Source organism: Polistes canadensis, unplaced genomic scaffold (assembly GCF_001313835.1).
Source record: "Polistes canadensis isolate GaletaPanama2010 unplaced genomic scaffold, ASM131383v1 scaffold_53, whole genome shotgun sequence".
Classification (NCBI taxonomy): Eukaryota; Metazoa; Arthropoda; class Insecta; order Hymenoptera; family Vespidae; genus Polistes; species Polistes canadensis.
Window position 1 is genome coordinate 667,203 of NW_014569600.1, and position 22,094 is coordinate 689,296.

General features: G+C 29.4%; 3 protein-coding genes across 3 annotated transcripts in view; 2 read left to right on the forward strand and 1 right to left on the reverse strand.

The window, feature by feature from the left end:
• Positions 1-3,343: 3,343 nt before the first annotated feature.
• Positions 3,344-4,486, reverse strand: LOC106785635 (NADH dehydrogenase [ubiquinone] 1 alpha subcomplex subunit 13). Its single transcript, XM_014746264.1, has 3 exons — positions 4,258-4,486; positions 4,028-4,178; positions 3,344-3,637 (listed from the first exon to the last, which is right to left on the reverse strand). The coding sequence occupies exons 1-3, from the start codon at positions 4,355-4,357 to the stop codon at positions 3,430-3,432; spliced, it is 459 nt and encodes a 152-aa protein (XP_014601750.1). The 5' UTR covers positions 4,358-4,486; the 3' UTR covers positions 3,344-3,429.
• Positions 4,487-18,345: 13,859 nt separating this feature from the next.
• LOC106785581 (WD repeat-containing protein 63-like) lies at positions 18,346-21,345 on the forward strand. The gene has a single exon (XM_014746188.1). The coding sequence runs from the start codon at positions 18,346-18,348 to the stop codon at positions 21,247-21,249; it is 2,904 nt and encodes a 967-aa protein (XP_014601674.1). The 3' UTR covers positions 21,250-21,345.
• A 196-nt stretch (positions 21,346-21,541) lies between these two features.
• The window catches only part of LOC106785582 (CKLF-like MARVEL transmembrane domain-containing protein 8), a 1,545-nt gene continuing 992 nt past the window's right edge, over positions 21,542-22,094 (forward strand). The window contains exons 1-2 of the mRNA XM_014746189.1: positions 21,542-21,691; positions 21,834-21,950. Of these exons, the coding sequence (XP_014601675.1) occupies positions 21,542-21,691; positions 21,834-21,950 (267 nt within the window). The remainder of the gene's footprint in view (positions 21,692-21,833; positions 21,951-22,094) is intronic.

A 22,094-nucleotide genomic window follows, 5' to 3' on the forward strand; every position in this document is an offset into this window, starting at 1 on the left:
TCATTCTGATTTCCTTCTATCTCAATAGAAGTAGTATTGCAGTCACTCTCCGTTGTTATACCATTAGAAAGTGTTAATGAATGCTTATTTCGTTTTTTTTTATGTTCTTTAACATAACTCTTATCATGATTTTGTTCACTCGTAGTAGAAATATTTTGTTCATCATTCTCCAAAATTATATTATTATTTGATGTTATTGAAAGTTTTTTTCGTTTCTTTTTTTCATTACTGTAACTCATCGTTTCTGTAATTTCATCATCAATCACTGGTGACATTATTTTTAATTTTTTGATTTATATACTATCTATTCTTTATAATAAAACTTTCACACAATTTTATACACATGCATTCTTGGACATTATAAATAATCAAAATGCAACAACACGTGCACAAACATGTTGAGGTTATATTACAGATAAAAACTCAGTTCTGCCAACATATAATAGAATTTTCTAACATTTTCTATTGATTACTTATATATACTAGTTTTAATACAGAAAAAGAAACAATATTTTCTCTAAAGCGAAAGAGATAAATCAAAATACTAAAAGTTTAATTTATTTTCCTAATCTTATTATTTATCAAATACACTTTGTGTAGAACTAATCCCCAAAAACACGACACCATAAAATACAATAGTACATAGAAGCTCACTAGTCCCCTTTTTTATCTACCCAGATTCATTTTAGTTACTACCGGGACCACAAGTGGGCGATAGTAGGTACTTAACGCGGCAACGGTACAATACTATCAAAGAAAACAATATTCTTTAATAGTATATGATAGTATATGATATATTCTATAATAGTATATATAGTATCGTTATTTGTATAATGGAATTTTAAATAATTATTTTTAATTTATAGTGTATAAACATGTGTGTTGTAACTACTGCATCATACCACTCCATGAAAAATTTGTAACTTGACAAAGTATTTTAGACGTAAAAAAAGGAGTGTACTTTAATTTAATATAAGAGTCATAAAAATCCACTAACTTCTTAATATAAAAAATATTTACCCGAACTTTTCAAAGAAATGGCAAAAATGCACATAGCAGTATTGCATTCTGACATTTTCTGCACTTTATTGTGTGTATAAAGTGAATAATGCATGTAATAAATAAAATTTAGGATTATAACGCTTTTATTTTTGCATTTTTATGTAATTATTTAACCGCTCCTGCACAGTGATAACTTCGAGAGTAAAATTTTTATCTAATGAAACATAAGATCAAAATTAATTAATATTCAAAATAGAATAATAGATATTTAATATTTTAAAGTAGGATAATATAGATATGTAAAATTTTTAAAAATATATTACGAATTCGTAAGCAACATTATCAATGATGTATGAAGTGATATCTTATTAACGATTTTTTTAGAAAGAAAGAGCCTATTATCTATCCGTTGCAGCAAAGATTTAAAAAAGAAACCTGCAAAAAATAAATGTTATTCTAGGACTGTAAAGATGCAATGAATGAATCGAATGCAATTTCTTTTACAGATTGCAACTTAAATTTCAACAATTTTGAACTACTCCCTGGTATCTGTAAATGTATAAAAGTTATTAAAGAAACATTATAAAGTAATTAGTTTCTATAGATGAAATGGATAGAAGGAACCAAGGAAAGGAGTAAAAGAATATGGTAATAATTAGGAAGTTAAAAGAAACTAATTACAATTATAATGTTTATGGTAAGCGGTCTTTGCTAGATTTTACTTGTAATGTAATGAATAGCATATAAATTATGATAAACATTACACGGAAAGTAATATCCATTGCCCGGGTCTAACCACGAGGAGGTAACCGCTTCTGAAGACCCGAATTTTAATAAATATTAATTAATTTTTATTCGCCAGTAACACTCACCGATGGTTACACGTCGAAATCTACAAGAGAAGTGACAAAAAAACAATGCAAGTAATCAGAGGACTCTATGTTTATAATTTAGACCAGTAACAAAATTAAGTTTAAAATAATCATCTAAAAACGTAACATAAAAACATATCAAAATTATTTTCTATTCAAAGTATGTTAATAGCTTTGCAATATTTAAATTAATGATTAGGTGCTTAAACAATCTGAAATATAAAGAGGGTGTATTAGAAATTAAAATAATTGTTAATTAATCGATATAAATGTCTACTATTGTTAAAAAGCTCGGAATATATCGTCTATGTACCGTCTTCCTCGAAATTCACCTTGAGACTGGCACTTTCTCTTCTATGAAAATTCTTTTATTAAAAGTTGTTTGTATAACTTTCCGAACGTTGCGCATGTGTGTAAAGGGAATAATTCATCTAATCAATAAAATTTAAGATTATAACGATCTAATTTTAGCATTTTTTCATTTTTATGTAATTGTTTAAACTAATGTACATTTGGTTTAACGTTCCTGTGCAGTGGTGACCTCGCAGAGGGAAATTTTTATTGAAAAGAATATCACATCGAAATTATTTTATAACTAAGGTATATTATTAAGTATGTAATGTTTAAAAATAAATTAAGTATAATCCACGTACATACATTACAAGAATTCGATTGTATTTTATTTATATGCATATATTATTTTTCATATTTTTATTTTCCATTATTTGTTTTATATCTCATAGTTTCCTAAACTTCTCTGGTTACTTTTCATAACCAATCAGGACCAATGGTTGACCAGTACTGTGGATAAAAATAGCACATACCTATGTTATCTTATTCTATATTTACACTGTGTCACAGCTTATATGTGTTCCGTTTCTAACCTAACTTAATCTCGTAACTATTGCTCCTATTGTCTTCAAATCCATAAAAGAAAGAGTGAAAATGATATGTTAAAGATTAAAATTATTGTATAAGATAAATCATTAATTGTGATTCCTAAAATTTGATAAAGTTTTTTAAAAATTCTCTTCGGAGTCATAATAGCGTTAGTAATTGTAAGATCTTATATATATATAGTCCTTATGGTACAAATACTCTTTTGATATCACTTTGTTATGTAAAATTATATTTCCACAACGTGTTTTCTTGTGCAATAAAATTTATATCAATTTGAAAGTGTAATAATTCTTAAAGTATAGAATTTTTAAACTTTTAAAAGAAATTTAGAACTTAAAAGATTAAGATTTTTAATTTTAAAGATAAACATAAAAGAGAAATAAGAATTTGAAAACTACATTAGAAGCAAATATTAGTTGTTTAAAAAGTTGATAGGGTACAAGTACTTGAGTAACTTGTATGTATAATTTAGAGAATAATGTCGATTATTTGCTATTTTGTAATAATTAAAAAACAATGAATCAGTAATAGTCGTGTTAGAGGTATAAAAGGAGATTTGAAATCTTCTGATGTTATATACAATGCCTCGACACTTTTATTTAATGTCTATCTTAATAGATTACTACTTCTGTTAAATATATTTTAATGACTATTTTTAGAATATTTGTCTTATTATACGCTTCCAGTCCATTTCATTTGGATCTGCATGTGCAAAGTACTCATAATTATCTGGCTCAACGAATGCATCTTCTGGTACTGTTTTGTATACTGGTTCCCCAAAGTATGTACCCACTTTCCATCCCGGATAATCTTTCATCAACTCCTTTTCTTCAGCAAAATTACGCTTGACTTGTTTCAACATTCTGAAAATTTCAGTTTTGACAATTGCTATTTTCAAATAAATAACAAATTATTCGATATATGAGCTGCTTATTTATTTAATTGATTAACTCAAAAACAAAAAATGAAGAAAATTGATAAATTTATATATATTGTCAATATCATTTATCATTTAACGTCTTTGATAATTTTAATCATTTATTAGCGTTTAGTCTCTAATTATGAAAGAAATTTATTTTTAATAAAAAATGTTAAGTATCAAGTGTTCCAGTATTACAATTTTTCAAAATTCTTAAACCGGAGTTAATCGCTCTAGCTGTGAAGAGCTCATATCATACAGTAAGATTGTTAATAAAAAAAAAAAACAAAACGTTTTATTCTTCAATATATAGATTTAAAATGGGTCAACTTACGCTCGATCTCTCTCAGCTATTAAGAATGGTAAAAGTGCAAATTGAGCACTTCTCATTTCAATAGATTCTCTCTTTTGCTTTTTCCATTCTATAAAATACAAAAAATGCCCAACAATGGTAGATAATAAGACTATAGCAAAAGTTGATCGTCCTAAAAAATATTAAATTATAGCTTTTTTTTTTAATATTAAGAATGCAAGGTCATACTTGTGAAAAAAGCCAAGCATTACCTCCAAGTAAACTACGCAAAGGGATACGTTCTGTTTGAATAGGACGATACCCTTCCTTTGGAGGTAAATCTTGAATAAAACCTTTCGCAGTAGCACTCATATTTTCATTTCAATGTATCTTATATTTAATCACGACTCCATTAAAGTTATGCTACACGTAACAGCAGAAATCTTACGTTTCTTCTTGCATATAAAGTCCCTATATTTAGTGATAAAATGAATACTGTTTCGATCTAGTTACTATATTTAATTTACAAATACTGTTTTAGTAAAAAATTTAATAACACTAATAAATGTCTCTTATACTTGTGAAGTAACTTTAAGAGAGATAAATGACAACTATTATGAATATTACTTATCGTAAAATAACCAACCAATAAAAATATAATTTGAAATAGAGAAAAGTAAAGTCCCTAGGATCGTTGTATGGCGCCATTTTCAAATTGAAATACCGAATCAACGTAAATATCGCATAGAATATTTTTCGGATACTACTACAGAAAAGACGATAATAATATTAAATAACATGTTAATGAATAATATTGTTTTCACAATGAAAACATATTATTTTCATTATTTTCTTCGTCAATAATCTTCATATATAGCAACATATCAAATATTAGTGCTAGATTAGAATTTGTATCATAAAACATTTCTCTTATATCTAGTATATGCATTTACACACGCGAGTATGAAATTTTTATATGAAAAATAACTCTTATCGTTCGATATTTTTTCCTATATATGAAAATAATATTGATAATAATAAGAAAAAGAAGAATACAAGAGAAACATAAAAAGATGTCCAAAACGTAATATATAGAGATGTATTTCCATAGGAGGGCACGCATATATGCTCACGTACATCTATCAGTGTGGAAGGGGAATAAATTAGAAAAGTGGGGATATGGTAAAAATATGTGGTAGGGGTATAGCGGTTCTATCGTTGATTACGTCGTAGTCTTAAAGTGGTGAGGCCACTGTGAGGGCCGTGTTTAAAACCAACAGGTGTTTGTTCGTTTGACTTTCGAAACGTACCGGTTTTCCTTTATTACTTTTCCCTTCCTCCTCTTTTTCTTCTTCTTCTTCTTTTTCTTTGATCTTACTTTTTTCGACCATTTTCTTAAATATTTTTGAGTCGTTCTGTATTATTAAAGAAACATTTTTGTTGTTGTTAATCAAGAGATTACGAAGTGCGTTATTTGTCGAAATAAATCGTAAAGTGAAAAACGCGCGATAAGCGACGTAATATGATGTCGGAGACCGTAGTGACAATGGACAATTCTAGCAACAACGCAACTAACAATCCAAGACAGGTGCCTACAGTAAAGACGGAACCAGGTCAACCTAGTCCTCTTGCTGGCATAAGGCTCAATGTGTCTTACTTTAGGACCATACCTGGCATCATAAAACTCGTGCAATTGGTGAGAATGAGTGTACCAATCTTTTTCTTTTCTTCTTATTTTTTTTTTTTTTTTATTCATTTTTTTTTAGATACGAGTTACCATTTTGCTTCGTATAATATTTCATTTTATGTGTTCTTTTATTCTCATACAATTAACTCGTGATATGCATACTCAAATATTATCTAAATAATAAATATCAATATTTTGTGAAATGATATACGACTTTTTTTTTTTTAAGTAAACATCAATTCAATCTTATAGCAAAATTACGTAAAGTTTTATCGTATATATTTAAAAAGAAATAATTTTACTATTTAAAAATTGGAACGTTTTGAAACGTATTTTATTTTATTTTCATTCGAAATATATTTCTATTCATTTCATTTATCTTTTGCGCATAAGTATAATAGATCGGTGGTCTAACTAACATAAGCAGAGACATCTTTAAAGTACGTCATGTCAACATGATTGTTTTACTTTGGAACCCGGCCAAGCCATCAACGAGGAACTAGCTAGACAAAAAAAAAACAAAAAAAAACAACAGAAATTCTTATTCCCGGGATATTTTCGAATAAACTACATCTTTATTAGCCAATAATAACGCATGCGCATAATCGTCCGATGCGCGGGATATCTTGAATATAATAATATTCTACGTAATGTACATAGTTTCCTTCGAAAGATCTCTCTTTCTCGCATAAAGAAGGTGGATAATATTACGTAACTTAATGCGCACACGCGTCATCGCTCGTTCAAAAGAATATTACGCATCCTCTCATGCTCTGTATGCATTTTATAATAATATATACTTTCAGAAATATAAATGTATATTGTTTACCCCATTTTTTATCTATATTTATATTCGTAAGTTTTAAGGAAACACAAATTTAGAAATTAATCTCATCGCATATTTGTTATTATAATTTTTGTTTCAATTGATTATCGTTTCTTTTTATCTTTTTGTCATTTTCGCATATCAAAAATATTACGTGTAATTTTGTAAGTATTTCGTTGAACATCACATTTTCCTTGAAATAAAAGTGCGTTATCACCTTTTGATAATTGTCAATTAATGGTGGTTATATTCATGATTGAATACATTCCGTGGGATACCGTTGCATTCAAATTATCTTGTCTCGTGTGCTTTATATAAGAGATTTCTCACAGTGTGCATACCAAACGATGCAAAGAAAAAAAAAAAAAAAGAATGATGACAATTTATTCACGATAAAAGGGGGCAACAAATTGATTTCATTTTGTCGTATAATAATATCTACAATCATTCGTTTATGTTCGTTAATGTTTTTTTTCTTCTTCTTCTTCTTCTGTTTAATATTCAAATAGAATTGAAAATTTATTCCTCGTATATAAAATATTAATCGTGGGACTTTGAAATTATGATCTATAAGATAAGATAGTATTGTTTTTCCTTCAAGATTATAAATAAGATTCAATTCCTTATCTGAATTTTAAATATTGAATTAAGTATTAAAAAGTTAAAGTGTATCGTATACTTTGTACAAATTTTGTGTGTGTGTATAGGTTTGTAGTTTTAAAGAGAAATTAAACCACCGATATGATATTCTTCGAGAAGCATGATGAACGTGAGTAGTATGATGGGTGGAGAAGATTCGAGCGGTTTACACCGTGACGTTGAACCTGCAACAGCATAACCGTGTAACGGTAATCCTCTTACGGAACGGTTAACAAAGTGTTTAGGTTGAGATGAGAGGGGAAAGGCTCTGTTTACAAAATTTTATTAATTAATACTCGAAACCTTGTTCATATTTTATTTTTATTTTTTTTATTTCATAGAACAAAAAAATGTCTATCTTATCCCATTTCGACATCGTTCAAAACTTCGATAAACATTAAATTATATATAAAAGTTATTGTTTTATTCATTACTTATATCTCGTTTATAAAAATTTATGAGAATTTATTTCTTAAGATATTTCCTATTAAAAAGTGTCAGACCACATTGCGTAATTGACGATGCGTTTGTTCTTTATGAACGTGTAAAAAAAAAAAAAGTAAACTCTATCACGTAGCTTTTTTTAATTTTCGACAAGATTTTTCTTTTTCCCAAGACCTACGTGTCTGTCACACAAACGATAAAACGTTTTGATTATTAATTAACGTTGACATCGAATATAATTATCGATTAGGATGAAATGGTCGGGTGTGTGTGTGTACGAGTCACGGATGTTACCCTATTTATTACTTTTTAATAAATAAAATCCTTTAGATGACATAAAATGAAAAAGATGAATTTTCTTTAATACTTGATAATCTAATTGAATTATTTTTTCAAAGTTTAATTGTATTTATTTCATATTAAATTCTATGGAAAATATCAAATATTCCCGTTTACACGAATAAAATGTCTTCGCGTCTTGTATTTAAAGTAACAAGATAACAAGGATCTTGTTTATTTTTTTATTTTGCTCTTTTTTTATTTCGTAACAGTACTCATAATAGAGATAATAAATGTTAATTGGCCGAGTTTCAAGTGTATCATTTGTTTACGTTCTCTGTAATATATATATACATATATTGTTAATGCTAAAGCTTTAATTTTGTTAAACGTCAGTTTATACAAGTATGATGCAATTCCTACATTAAAATTTAACGAGAAAATTCGTTCATTGTTTCATTTAACTTAAAAATTGTACTAAAATGAAACTATCTCGTAAAATGGTACTCAAACGTTGCTGGTATAATTTACGATTTCGTTCCCTTTACGAATAATAATCACTACGAGTTTTTATCTGTGAATAAAATACATTAAAAAAAAAAAAAGCAACTTATGTTCTATTGGAAAAATTTAATTATACGTAGAACGTAACAGAATAATTCGCAAATAAACACAAAATAAAATAAACAATTCAATTTTAATTGCTCCTATCGTCGATTGTAAGAAATGAATAAGAATGATCAGGATAATGATTACGATGCACTTTGAATAAAATAAATAGAGAAACAAAGATAGATAAGATAGATAGATAGATAAATAGATAAAAAAAAGAGAAAACAAATTTATTTCTTTTTCCAGGAACGGTCAGCACCTTTTTTTCCTGTGGCCATACTTGTTTCGTCTTGAATTACGTTCTGAGATTCTTTTAGTCATTGATTCTGCGCCAAGAGTCGTCGAGTCGACGAATACTCACGCAATCTACACGAATTGTCAGTGTTTTTTAAGCTTACTGTTAAATCATTTCGAAGATATCTTTGAAATGTTAGTCTGTTAGCGCGTTTAATAAAAAAGATAAATTAGAAATCTCATACTATGACTCGAATTTTTCATTACGTCACTAGTTCTTTTTTTTTTTCTTCGTCATTTCTTTTTCACGTAATAATTAATTCACACGGATGGATGATTCAATCTTGTTGTTATAATTGATCCTTAATGTTTTATAAAAAGGGGTGGGAAGGGAGAGGGAAGTCTACTTTATAACATTGACATTAATAATGATAATTAGTCGGAATAATTCTGGTCTCATATCAGTACGAGATCTTACACGCCAAAACAATTTCTTGTAGTAGACTATAGACAAAATTACGTGTATATATATATATCTATGTACATATCTATACATGACCTGACGTGCGGCAGCAGTTCGATCGAATTACCATATCGGGTGGAATAGAAATAAAATATCGTTGCGTTGTTAGAGGTTTTTTTTTTTTTTTTTTAATCTACGGTCTTTTTCTTACGTTTTATCGTTCTTCATCTTTTATTTCTGTTTGAAGTCAAAATAAAAAACAGCAACAAAAAAATGTTTATTTAAAAAGTTTCGCGTATTGTTAAGCGTGTTTCGTGTTCGTTGTTTTTTATATAAAAAAAATTGTATACAAAGGCCCCATAAACGAGATCTTGATTTATATTTTTTTTTTTTTGTATTTCTTTATTTTACTTTTCCTTATCTAGAAAGTTATCATCAAGGAATATCAAGCACGCTTAGTATTACGGTAATGTAACGCGACAATAGTTTTACTTTTGGTTAAAACGCGATATGATGCCATTTTCTCGAAAGAAATTATCGCGACGATCACGTTTAGAGGCACGCAAATATACTACATTTGTAATGATGAAATAACCAAGAAAATGGGACGTGGGATGTATGAAACGTTTTTAAGAATACCGATGTAAAATGGCCGACGTTTTTCTATTTTTTCTAAAAGCACGAGTTTTTAGAAAATTAGGTTATGTCATATTTAATTTTTATTTAACGATATAGAATCATAATATAATGATTAGATTCTTTTTCTTTTCCTTATTATTGCTATTTGTCACCTGATTGACATACTACTATTACGACAGGGAAACACGAAATAATATCATAGTGGTAAATATCGATTAGGTTTAATAATAAAGATCGAGGCCTTGAGATGTCGCGATTGGGTAAAGTTCTATCTGATTCAATGACGTCATTAATAATCCGTTGTTATAGATCGATAATCCTTTTCATCGGTGCTTATTAATTACACGAAATATTAACCAAAATAAAATAAATAGAATAAAATAAATAAATAAAATAAAAGAATTGAGAAAAGATTTGTTACTCCTTTAGTTATAAATATCGTCGTATTAAATTTAAAAGCGATCGATTCGATCGCCCATCTTGAAATCGACTGACATTCCTGCAACGTCGTAATCTGTATTCATGTATTCCATTGGTGGAATTAGTTAGGTGTACTGGTCGGACCGGTTCCTATTACTACTCGCGATCACTTGTGGGTTGTGATCGACGAAAATCTTGATGGAGTAGTAGTGATGATGGTGGACGAAAAAAAAAAAAAGAAGAAGAAGAAAGAGAAGGAGAAATTTATAAGAAACACAGTGAAGAGAGAGAGAGAGAGAGAGAGAAAGAGAGAGGAAAATAGTTATAAAGGTTTTCAGTGGATTTAGATACCAACTCTCGAGGTTCGATTAGGTTGGCTCGTACGATGACCATACATGATCATCTCCGATGACCGGTACCACCACCATTACCACCGTCACCACTACTACCACCACCATACGTGGCGTCCTACATATTCCAGGAGCATCGGTATCCTCTAGTCAATGTACGTAGTCAATCTGTGATACGTGTGTGTATGTCGTCGTCGTATACAAAGAAGAGAACACCACCTTGTGCATTGCTTGAGGCCCCGTATTGGCCGCATTCGCCACGTTGGCCCCGATGCCTACCCGTCGCAGCAACGGTATCGAAACGACGACTCATTAACAATTCAAGCCGTCCTTGGCTGTTATTCCTCATCGGCCACGTTACTTCTTCTTCTTCTTTCTTTTTTTCTTTCTTTCTTTTTCCTACGAATCTACCGCTACCGGGTAACGCATACCTAAGTCTACCCGGTAGCATCATACCGGTTAACAACTTTGTCCACGTGCCACCGATTCAATTTAATCGATCTACATTTAATTTATCCTAATCAAACGATATCTTATTTTCTTACTGGTTACTACTCTACTAAACCCTACTGTAAACGACTTGCAACGAAGTATTATTAGCTAACTACGTATCGATTTACTCGAGAGCTATTTCCGATTTAACAACCACTAACACGTTTCATCGACGCGCGTGTTCGTTCTTGCATTATTTAATTGTTTTTTCTTTTTTTTTGTTGGTATTTTAAAGTCCATTATTTTAAGATTGATAATAACTTATTGTATTAAATATACGTCAAATTAATTGTAAATTCGTCATTTTTTGGTTTTATCCAACATAATATAATATAAGATCGCGATAATGTGATTACTTCGAATTTATTATCTTAATGGATTATCTTTTCATTGAATTTTCCTTTCAAGTTTAAATTTATTATAAGAACACAACTTCCATTGTATTTATTCTTCTGCGTAAGAAATTATTGACGTGTATTCGTCGAAGAACAGGGCTAAAGATGACTGTATACTTTTTCCATATACAGATCGATAAGTTTAGCCATTTTCTTTTTTTTCTTTAACATTCTGTAATATTCGTTAAATGTTGTTCATTGTGACCCTCAATTTCATAATTACACATATTTGATCGTATAAATCATAAAAAAAAACAATCCTTTAACTATAAAATAATTGATTATAATAATATATAATATATAATTATAACATGTATATTTACATATAATATTTGATGCTTTATGTATCATATCAATTTTTAATGGGAAAAAAAATAATCAAATTTGAAAAAAGGTATGCAAACCAATTGTTAAAATTGTAAACAATTTAAGCCAACAGAAGTAAATTCGGGCCAAAATTGTAATTAATGTTTTTTAATTGAACATAGATATAACACGTATATACAACAATTCATTGTTACATTCTATTTATAATTTTATTACATTATTAAATATTAAAACAATTCAAATGTATAAATTTGATTCTACAATAATGTTGCTTACTTCCTAACGTCTTACAGAATATTATTTTTCCTCCTTTTACTTTTTACAGGACGTTATGACGTAAACACGTAATGCATGCTGCATTGTGTTTAGTAATAAGAAAGCTCGCTCATCGACCGGTCTTACCGTTTCCGGTCTCACCTCTTTAACGTCTATACTGTGCACTGTAACGAAACACTTCCTGTTTCAAGTAGATACAGATGGTCAACGGAATACGTACCATAATTAATAAATGTATTGTATAGCTACACCTGCGATGATGTCCCAACGAAATCGGACATTTTAAATGTTGAATAATTGATCGTTTCTCTACAATCGGATAATAAAAAAAATTACCGTTATTCTCTCAGACCAATCGTAAATCTTTAGTACCAAATCATAAAAATGATAAACATTCATTTATTATATCTTGGACTTGTACTTTTTCTTTTTTCTTCCTTTTTTTTTTTTTTTTATTAATCATTAAAGGCGACGATTCGTTCGTTGTTTATTTAAAATAAAATCAATGTATTCCTTCCTCCCTACTCCCTCCCCCCCCTCCCCCCGAGATCAATGAACTTTATCTTATGCTTGGATCGGTTTGACTTGTTTATGCGTTACGTTGGAATGAACACGTAAAAGGAGGGCGTATCTTCCTTTTGATTAGCTTTTTACGAGCCAAGTAATCCCTTTTTTCTTTTTTTTTTTTTAACGACGTTTTTCCGGATCAAAAATTTGAGACAAAAGAAAGTTTACAATATTTTGAAAATTTATATGTATATATATCACTTTCTAACCGTGTCGACGATCATTATGATATTTTTATCACGATCAATCGTAGATAAGGAAAATGCTTCGTTAAAAACAACTCATCGTGTTATTTTTTTTTCTCTACCTTACCAGGAAACAAACGTGATTCAAATTAAGTTTTTCTTTTTAATGAAATTTTCCTGCTTTCGATAATATATTTTTTTTTTCATATAAAATGGTATATATATTTTATTAAGAAAAAACAAAAAATTAAAAATATACGATCTATATCAAAGTATTATTATCGCGTATAATCATTCGATAGAGAAGAACATCTTGCAAATTTTACGCGTCAGTTAAAAAAAAAACCCCATTTAAAAACCATTTCTACGAATAATTTTCTTTATTTTATAGGGCCACAGTCGTGTGTGTGTGTGTGTGTGTGTGTAAACGGAATTGAAACATTACCGAGACAAATTTGACGTAGGAGATTTAGGTCAATTACCATGAGTTTTATCGCGAATTGTGATCGCCGCCAACCCCCCCTCCCTCTCACCCCACACTAGATGAAGACGCCCAACCAACAGTTTCGATAGCTAGATTGTGCAATTACACTTTATTGCTTAGTTACTTGTTTCATTGTGTTTAATATTACTATATTATAATTTCCTCATATTCTAGGCAAACACACACATACACACAAACTGAGTATGTTGTTTTTCATTTCTATGTTATATGTCCTAGGAACAAGTATAGTATTGCTTGCCATGCAACAAGTTATGCATCATTGTAATTGTCCCGCAAGTCGTTTATGCCAAGGCCGAGCCGCGCCTCGCCTAAGGCTCGCGACACTATTATATTTTCTATGGTGTATGAATATAAAGAAATATGCGTATATATCGTTTAGGCGAATGAGAAATCTCTAACGGAAAACCCGACGAGAATGAATTTAATAATTCATAACATAATAATTATTATTATAATTGATTGTCTATATTTTCACACAAATAATGTGTTTATTTAACAATAAGTGTTATCGAAACTTATTGTATTATATTCTTTTTTTTTCTTGTAGTCAACATATTTTTATTACTTTCCTGTAAGACAAAGGTGAATAGGAAAAGATAAGTTAGTGCATTTAGTTAAAGATAAAAAGTGAGATTGCGTGCAGTCAAGTATTATGTTATTCGAGTAGACTTTTCTAAACCTGTTATATCTTGTATTGTTATATTTTTTCTTTTCCCTCTAGACGTATCATTGACAATTTTAAACGTAAACGTAAAAATGATTTATATACGTTTGGTGGGTTATATTTGTAAAGTTTTGGTCGTTCAATACATCGATTTTCGACATCTATGTATATATATATGTACATATATGTATGTATGTATGTATTATGTATATATATATATATAGTATACGTTATATACATAGATGTATATAATGTATATATACGTATAGATATATATAACGTATACTATAACTATACGTTTGGCAAGAAGCCAATATAAACGAGGAAACACGAACACAAAAATGATGATACGACTTTAGTCAATGTAAACGTATACTTTTTACGACTATCTAACCATTTCTTTTTTTTTTCTTTTAAAAGCAGCGACAGGTGGGTTACACAAGAAATTCTTGGTATTTGTGTACGGTGTATGATAAGACACACCTTTCTTTCCTCTATTTTTTGAACATGTCTTTCGAACTTCCTTGATAAAAGAAAATATTCTAACGTTAACGATAATCCTTTTCTACAGTCAGAAGATCCCCAACATCCCATTCATGTATTGCGAACGAAATGACCCCGTTTCTTTTTTTTTTTTTATTCTTTATCTAACAATAAGCATTATTTTAAGAACGTTTGCGATAACACGTAATACGAGTCATCAACGTTTTAAGAATATTATTTGCGTCATCGTTATAAAATCATTCTCGGTAAAATCGGTTGAGAACCGTCGTCCCGTTTGTATTTGTAGAAACTCATCTCGCAGCACGTTTTCCTCGTATCTTTGTCGCGTGAATCATGTTTCTTAGAATAATTTATAAACTTTTCTTTTTACGTATTAACAATATTATTTAATAACATGGTACAAGTATATCTAATTCGATAACACCCCCCGTCCCGCCCCCTGTCCGCCCTCCCTCTGTTAAAAAATTAATTCAAATCGTAAACGTTCTGATCATTGAGAAGTTATTTTGGAAAAAAGAAAGAAAGAAAGAAATGGTTTCTATATTTAGAATAATTATATTTTCCTTTTTTGTTCACATTATATATATATTATTTAAAAATATCGGATGATTTTTGTTGTTTCGTTAAAATAACAAACGAAGATAAATTTCAAAAGGAAAAGGTGTTTTGTATTGTCGAAGATAAGTGCTCGTGATCGAGGTAGTATTGTAATCGTGATCGGTAATTATATTCAACATCCTTGTAGAAAATTATAGACGGTATTATTATTTGTTAATCTAGCCGGAAAAACAAGACAGGTCCCCTGGGTTATTGTTTTGTTGTTTGCGACGGACCATTAGATATTATCGATACGTTTCGATACGCACCGTTCGTTTGTAATCCCTCTGATGTCATTTGCTCGCTGTCAGAACAACAATACACACTACATTTTAATGAATGAGAACAAAATTGTGATAATCAATATGTAAAACGATTTATTTAACTTGTCGTTTACATAATGTTTCCCTCTTTTTATTTTTTAAATATTTATTTAGAATATTCTTTTTTTATCTTTTACAAGAAGAAATCATTTGAAATAGTAATATGCATTTCGTTGTTCGAATCAAATCAATCAGGTAAGATCATTATCATAAATTTATTCCCGTTAATCTATCGTTTAATGTTTCACCTATTTGGAATATTTTTATAATTTTTCTTTTTTTATCTTTGACAAGAAGAAATCATTTGAAATAGTAATATACTTTTCGTCGTTCGCGAATCAAATCAATTCAGAAAAAATCCAATAAATAAGGTTGCATCATTAAAGATATAAAACATACGCGCGAATGACTTAAATGATATTTATAATTATATATGTTAATTTGTGTTAAAAAATTGTATGGAAATTTAGATTATATTATATATAAAGACTAAAGTTTATCGTAATAAATGAATCCAGGAGTTATTCATTCGAATTAGTATAAATATTTCTGATAAAATATATATCCATCTATCATACATATTTTACAAGACATGATCTTTGGATTATGAGGTTATCATTGTACTTATCGTATGTGTTTTATATACATACTTATCGTTAATAATTTTCTTTTTACAATGAAAATGAAGTTAGAACGTAGAAGTCGTGTATTTGAACTATATATATAACCAGTTCACTTGTCAGTTAACGATAAACTTAAAAGTGACCGTATGCAATTATGTAGGTCATTAGGATTTCTTACCCGACCACCAAGTAACTATACCCAAGTATTATCTCATTTCACAATTTCTGCATACTTTATTCTTAACAATTCCCTTTTTTTTTTCTTTATTTCTTTGTGATCATACTATTGCACCTGATTGTGTATCAGGTTAGATCGTTTTAGAAAGTACATATATTATATATAATATATATGATTTATATAATCTTACAAATTATTTATCATGTTACATGTGTTACATGTGTGTATATATATATATATATATATATATATATGATATAAAAATATGTGACTCGTTACGTTATTTAGAAAATATTTGATTGTTGACAGGATTCGTAATGCTTTTCTTTCAAATCGAATGCATGTTTGAAGTCACCTCGATAAAACCGGTTCGACGTTCGCTCGGTTTGAAACTCGTTGCCCGGTGCGTGATCGAATTCTAAAGTCAGTGGGATTTTTAAAAATAAAAAATATGATTTCATATGATTCGAAAAAAAATATATATTTAAGTATATATATATATGAACAGTTTGATTTTGTTAGTTTTTACACGATTTCGTGATAGGAGTCATTAAAATAACAAATTCGTTAATTCCACAAAAGAAAAGGTAAAAAAATGATACTTCTTTAGTAATTCTAAGCTCAATTATTTAGAATATTTATTTGCAATAAAAAATAAGTTAATTATTGATCGAGTATTTTGATATTAATATTTTTCAAAATTCGATAAAATCAAGTTAATAGTTTCAGTGTATGAATTGTTTGAATTATTAAAATTCCAACTTCTTGTGTCTAATCAATATCTCAAGTATAGTAAATGACAAAATTTAAATGAAAGTATATCTTGATATTATAACGATAATCTTGATTAATAAAATGATAACTAATCCGATTAGTAAAAGAATGACAATTTGTTCTTATTTTATATCTAATTAATAAATAAGTATCGTAGGGAATTTGGACATTAAAAAGAACTAGAACTTAGTTTTGAACTTAGTTTATACTTACTAGTTTATACTTATTTATTAATAATTTTATTTTCGGACGAGAGAAATAACTAATTTATATCTAATGTTTTTTTTACTATCGTATAAATTGATTACTCTTATAATAATGATATTTTTTAAATTGTATCATAAAACTGTATTAATTTAATATATTTGAAAACAGGAAAAGAATTAATTAATCGATCCTGTTTTTTGTTTATCGATGATCTTTCGTAAAATTAACAAGAAAATAATTATCTTGTTTATACATCGTATGTGTATAATTTCATAATCATTTATCGTTAGATAAATATATATATACAGAATTCTTGGTTGGGTGTTTATCAGGGTCGACGACGTTTTAAAGCGGTGAAAGTGAAATTCTTCCTTTGGTTTCTGCCGTTTCAACGTTTCGATTCTTCGCAGTTTTCGTGTCCGTTCACTATTTAACGTTTCAACTTTACCTATGCAAATATATGTATACGTGTTAACGTGACATCGGTTGTCTCTTTCGATTTCCAATATGTTTATTGTAATTGGTTAGATAGAATAATGAATGAGAATGAAGTATAATTGATCATTTAATTTATCGATACTCTTGATAAGAATTTTAATTATACCTTAACTTACGATCAAATTCACGAATAAATAAATAAATAATGAATTTCGAACAAACCTCTCTAACAAAAATTAACACCAAACGTATCATTTGATCAGTCAAATGACCGATTGTCAATTTTTGGAAAGAATTTCTTACAACTTAATTGTATTATTTGGTGAGTCAAAAATTCTTATCACATAGATTGTATATTTTTTGTTATACATATATGGTAAAATATATGATTTTTTGAAGATATTATAAAAAATGAAGATATTTAAATAATATTATTAAAAAATTATAATATAATATTATATAAAATTATTTAAAATATACAATATATATATATATATATTTTAAAATAAAAAATTTTGTAGAAGTTTTGTAAAAAAAAAACAGTTGACGAGTTTTAATTTGAAAATGATACGAGAGTTGGTATACCGTGTATAAAATAAATTTAACCAAAGTTTGATCGATAAACGTTCACGTGGAAAGCAACGGAGAAAACAGTCCTTGGTTTTGTTTGATTCTACCAGTAGAGTAGCACGTAGTCGCATAAACGAGAACGATGTTAAGAAAACGGGTTAAGTATCCGAAAGGCTGGACGTTGCTGCTCGACGAAAATATCAAGAATGTGGAACGCGTGATTTTCGATCCCGAAACTCAAAAGAAACTGGGCTGCACGGTCGGCGAGTATGTCTTTTTGGAATACCCATGGGTATACGTTCCTCGTGATGACGTTTTAAGACTTTCGAATAAAATAGGATCATGTTTGGAACCGTACAGAGATCAAATTTCTGTTTATAATGGTACATGCTTTTTAATCGGTTACAATTCGACCGAATTGTATTCCGATCAATTTGTTATCTGTTTAACCGAAGAAACGAGAGATGCCATTTATCAAAGAAACAAAAACATTTCCAAAGCTATATTAAACGGGGTTTACGAACAAATAGAAAAGATTCCGAAAATTTGGAAATCGTTGGATAGCGAGAACGATCTCGAAAGTTCGGCGAAAAATACAAGAGAATTGTTAGAAATTGAGATTAATTTACCTACTACGTTGTTAGGCTTGAATCGTCAAATTTCTGATAGAAATTCTGACGAATCCAGAGACAGTTACATCGACCTAGTACCACCTGCCAACGAAACGTTTGATAACATCTCTAAGTTTCTTATTTCTCGTTCAACGCAGACACACCTTCCATCTCGAGAAGCTTATGTTCAAACTTATCCTGGAAATCCTAAAAATGCTTGGACTCAGTACGTATACGAAGATACATTAAACGGTAAATTATTCGATTTGAATCATTCGGAAAATATTGATAAATCTTTGGACGAGACTGTACGAAGTAACGAGGATAAAGAGGAATTGGAAGATAAGATACAGGAAGATAATAAAATAGAATTAGTCAGAGAAAAGGAACCTATCGAAATATTTCTAGAAAAATATTCGGAACAAATGATAGACGAGATCAAGTATAATGCTGTTGTAAACCTTTATGTGGATGATATTAAAAATTTGAAGAAGGATAAGCAAGAAACAATGAAATCTATGGAAATACCTATCAGTAAGGAGTATCAATTTTTTATTAATTTGAATATTATTCAAAGTAATATTATATCCGATATTTCTTGGCATCCAAAGATAACGGAACTTGCAGTAGTATCTTACATTAGATCAGCCAATGTAATACCTAATTCGGATTACGATTCAGGTGCATTACTTTGGTCATTGTCCGATACTCTTAGACCATTATCGTATCTACGATCTAACGTGGATGTTCATTGCATTACTTTCTGTCCTTTAAAAGAAAACATCGTTATAGGAGGTTGTGAAAATGGTCAATTAATTATTTGGCATATATCAAACGATATAATTAACTTTGTTAATACTACGAATAATAATTGCCAATCCAAAATATTCGAATTACCTGATCAAAAAAACGTACCTGTTGTAAACGTGACAACAACGTCAGAAAAAGATTCATCTCATCGTTCTTTAATTCGACAAATCAAATGGATCCCAATGAAATTTCGGGCAAAGTCAAATGGAAAATTTGTTGAATCTTCGAACGAGTTTAACAATTGTCAATTTATGACTATTTCATTGGACGGTATTATCATTATTTGGAGTCTCGATTTGTCTTCGAATTTATTAAACGATTGTTTACAAATAATTTATAAATTGTCTGTACCAATACCGAACTATACGCGAAATTTTACGCTTATTTGCCTATCAATTTCTTTGGAATGTTTAGAGGAGGAGGAGGAGGAGGAAAAGTGCAACAATGTACATCGAAAAGTCAAGGATTTCGATAAGAAGGAAGAAGAAGAAGAATATAATACGAGGAGATTATGGTTGGGTACAGGGGAAGGGGAATTGGTGCGTTGCACCTGGGAAGGCCAGGTGTTCGACGTGGGGACGTCAGATTCCGAGAAATGTAACTTCCTCGATCGTTCCTTTGCTCACGATGGTCCCGTTATTGAAATCGTTCGTTGTCATCGTATGTTGGAAGTTATTTTAACGATCGGCGGACACATTTTTTCAATTTGGCACGAAAATTATTCGGAATCACCGATATTTTGGAGAAAATCTAAATCCATTTATACCGCGTGTTGTTGGTCTTGTAAACCTGGTTGCTTTTTAATGGGTAGAATTGACGGTGAATTAGAAATTTGGGATATCAAACGAAACGATTGCGAACCTATTTTCGTTAGAACCATTTCGAATGGATCGTTAACTGTATTATCTTTTTGGAAAGAAACAAAAGTATCATCTGGTTTCATTGGAATTGGCGATGACAAAGGTGTATTTCGTGTATTCAAAGAACCAAGTACGTATTCGAACGATGCTGAGTGCATGAATTGGTTCGAGAATTACATATTGAGAGAAGTTCAAAGGAAAAAGATTTTCACCGAATGGCAACGCGAATTTCTCGAGACTAATCCAATTGCTATTGCGAAAAAATTGAAGAAAATTGACGAGGAACGTAAGAGAAGATTGGAGGAAACTAAAGATAATCTTCAGAAGGAATACGAACAGAGATTGAGATTGGAAGCGGAAAAGAGAGCATTGAACGTACCGAAATCTAAAGAAACTATTTGGAAATTGAAGGAACAAAAACGAATGAGAAATGTTATATTGGAGAAGAAAGGTTTTGTTCCCGACGAATTGGAGAAAAGAAAAATGCCGTTGGTTCGTTTACAGGAGGAAAAATGTTTGAGATTGCAAAAGATCAAGAAGGAAGTTAATATTCGTGATCAATTTTATGAAGATATCGTAACCCTTCGGATTCCTGAATTGTCCAATTCTTTTCAACGAACGAATACAATTATTGACGACGAGGATCTCGACGATGATAAAAAAGTAGAAACGAATATGGAAGAATATTATATGCAACAATATTGCAATGTCAGAGACGATGTTCGTAAAATATTGGCCGAGAAATTGGATCGAACTATTATTTGATCAAATCGTAATAAATCGGTAAAGGTGTCGATTTTATCAAACGATTTTTATTTTTTTACTATTACGATTCGTTCATTTAAACACAAAAAAATAAAAAAGGAAAAAAAACAAACGTTTCATACGTTATATTTATTTAATTTTGTTTTCGAAATAAGCTTTATGTAAAATTATTAATTATTATTTAAATATCATTATATTCATTCGATATAAACATATATATTATATCATTTTGTTTGAATCATTTGACAATATTGTTGTATTATTATGTTTTCAGGGTCTTGGAATAATATGTATGGCATGTGTTTCACCTGCAGTCGTTGGTGCATCTCATTGGTTCTTATTCGTGGCAACAACGACTTTTATAATCACACTTTTGTGGGTTTTCATTTATCTTCTCTCGATAAGGGAAGTACTTAAAATTCCCATCAATTGGATATTAACGGTAAGCATTATCGAATGTGTTAAGAAATTTTTATTGAAGAACATTAATATAACGTTACACGATTTGAGAGAAAAAAATTATTTTTTTTGTTTTTCTTTCCTTTATAATTTTACATATATTTATATGTAATATATTTTTTTAGGAGCTGTTAAATACCGCAACTGATACAGTACTTTATATGATAGCTTTTATCGCTCAACTCTCACTTTGGAGTGCTGTAGTTAATAATCCATATAGTACTTCGAATATCATTGGTGGGGTATGTATACACAAATATATATATATAAATACATATATATACATATATATTAAATCGAGTAAAGTCATCAACGTTAGAACTATCAAACCAATCGAAATTAAAATTTTTGATTTCTTATATATTTTATACAGGTTATGACATTGA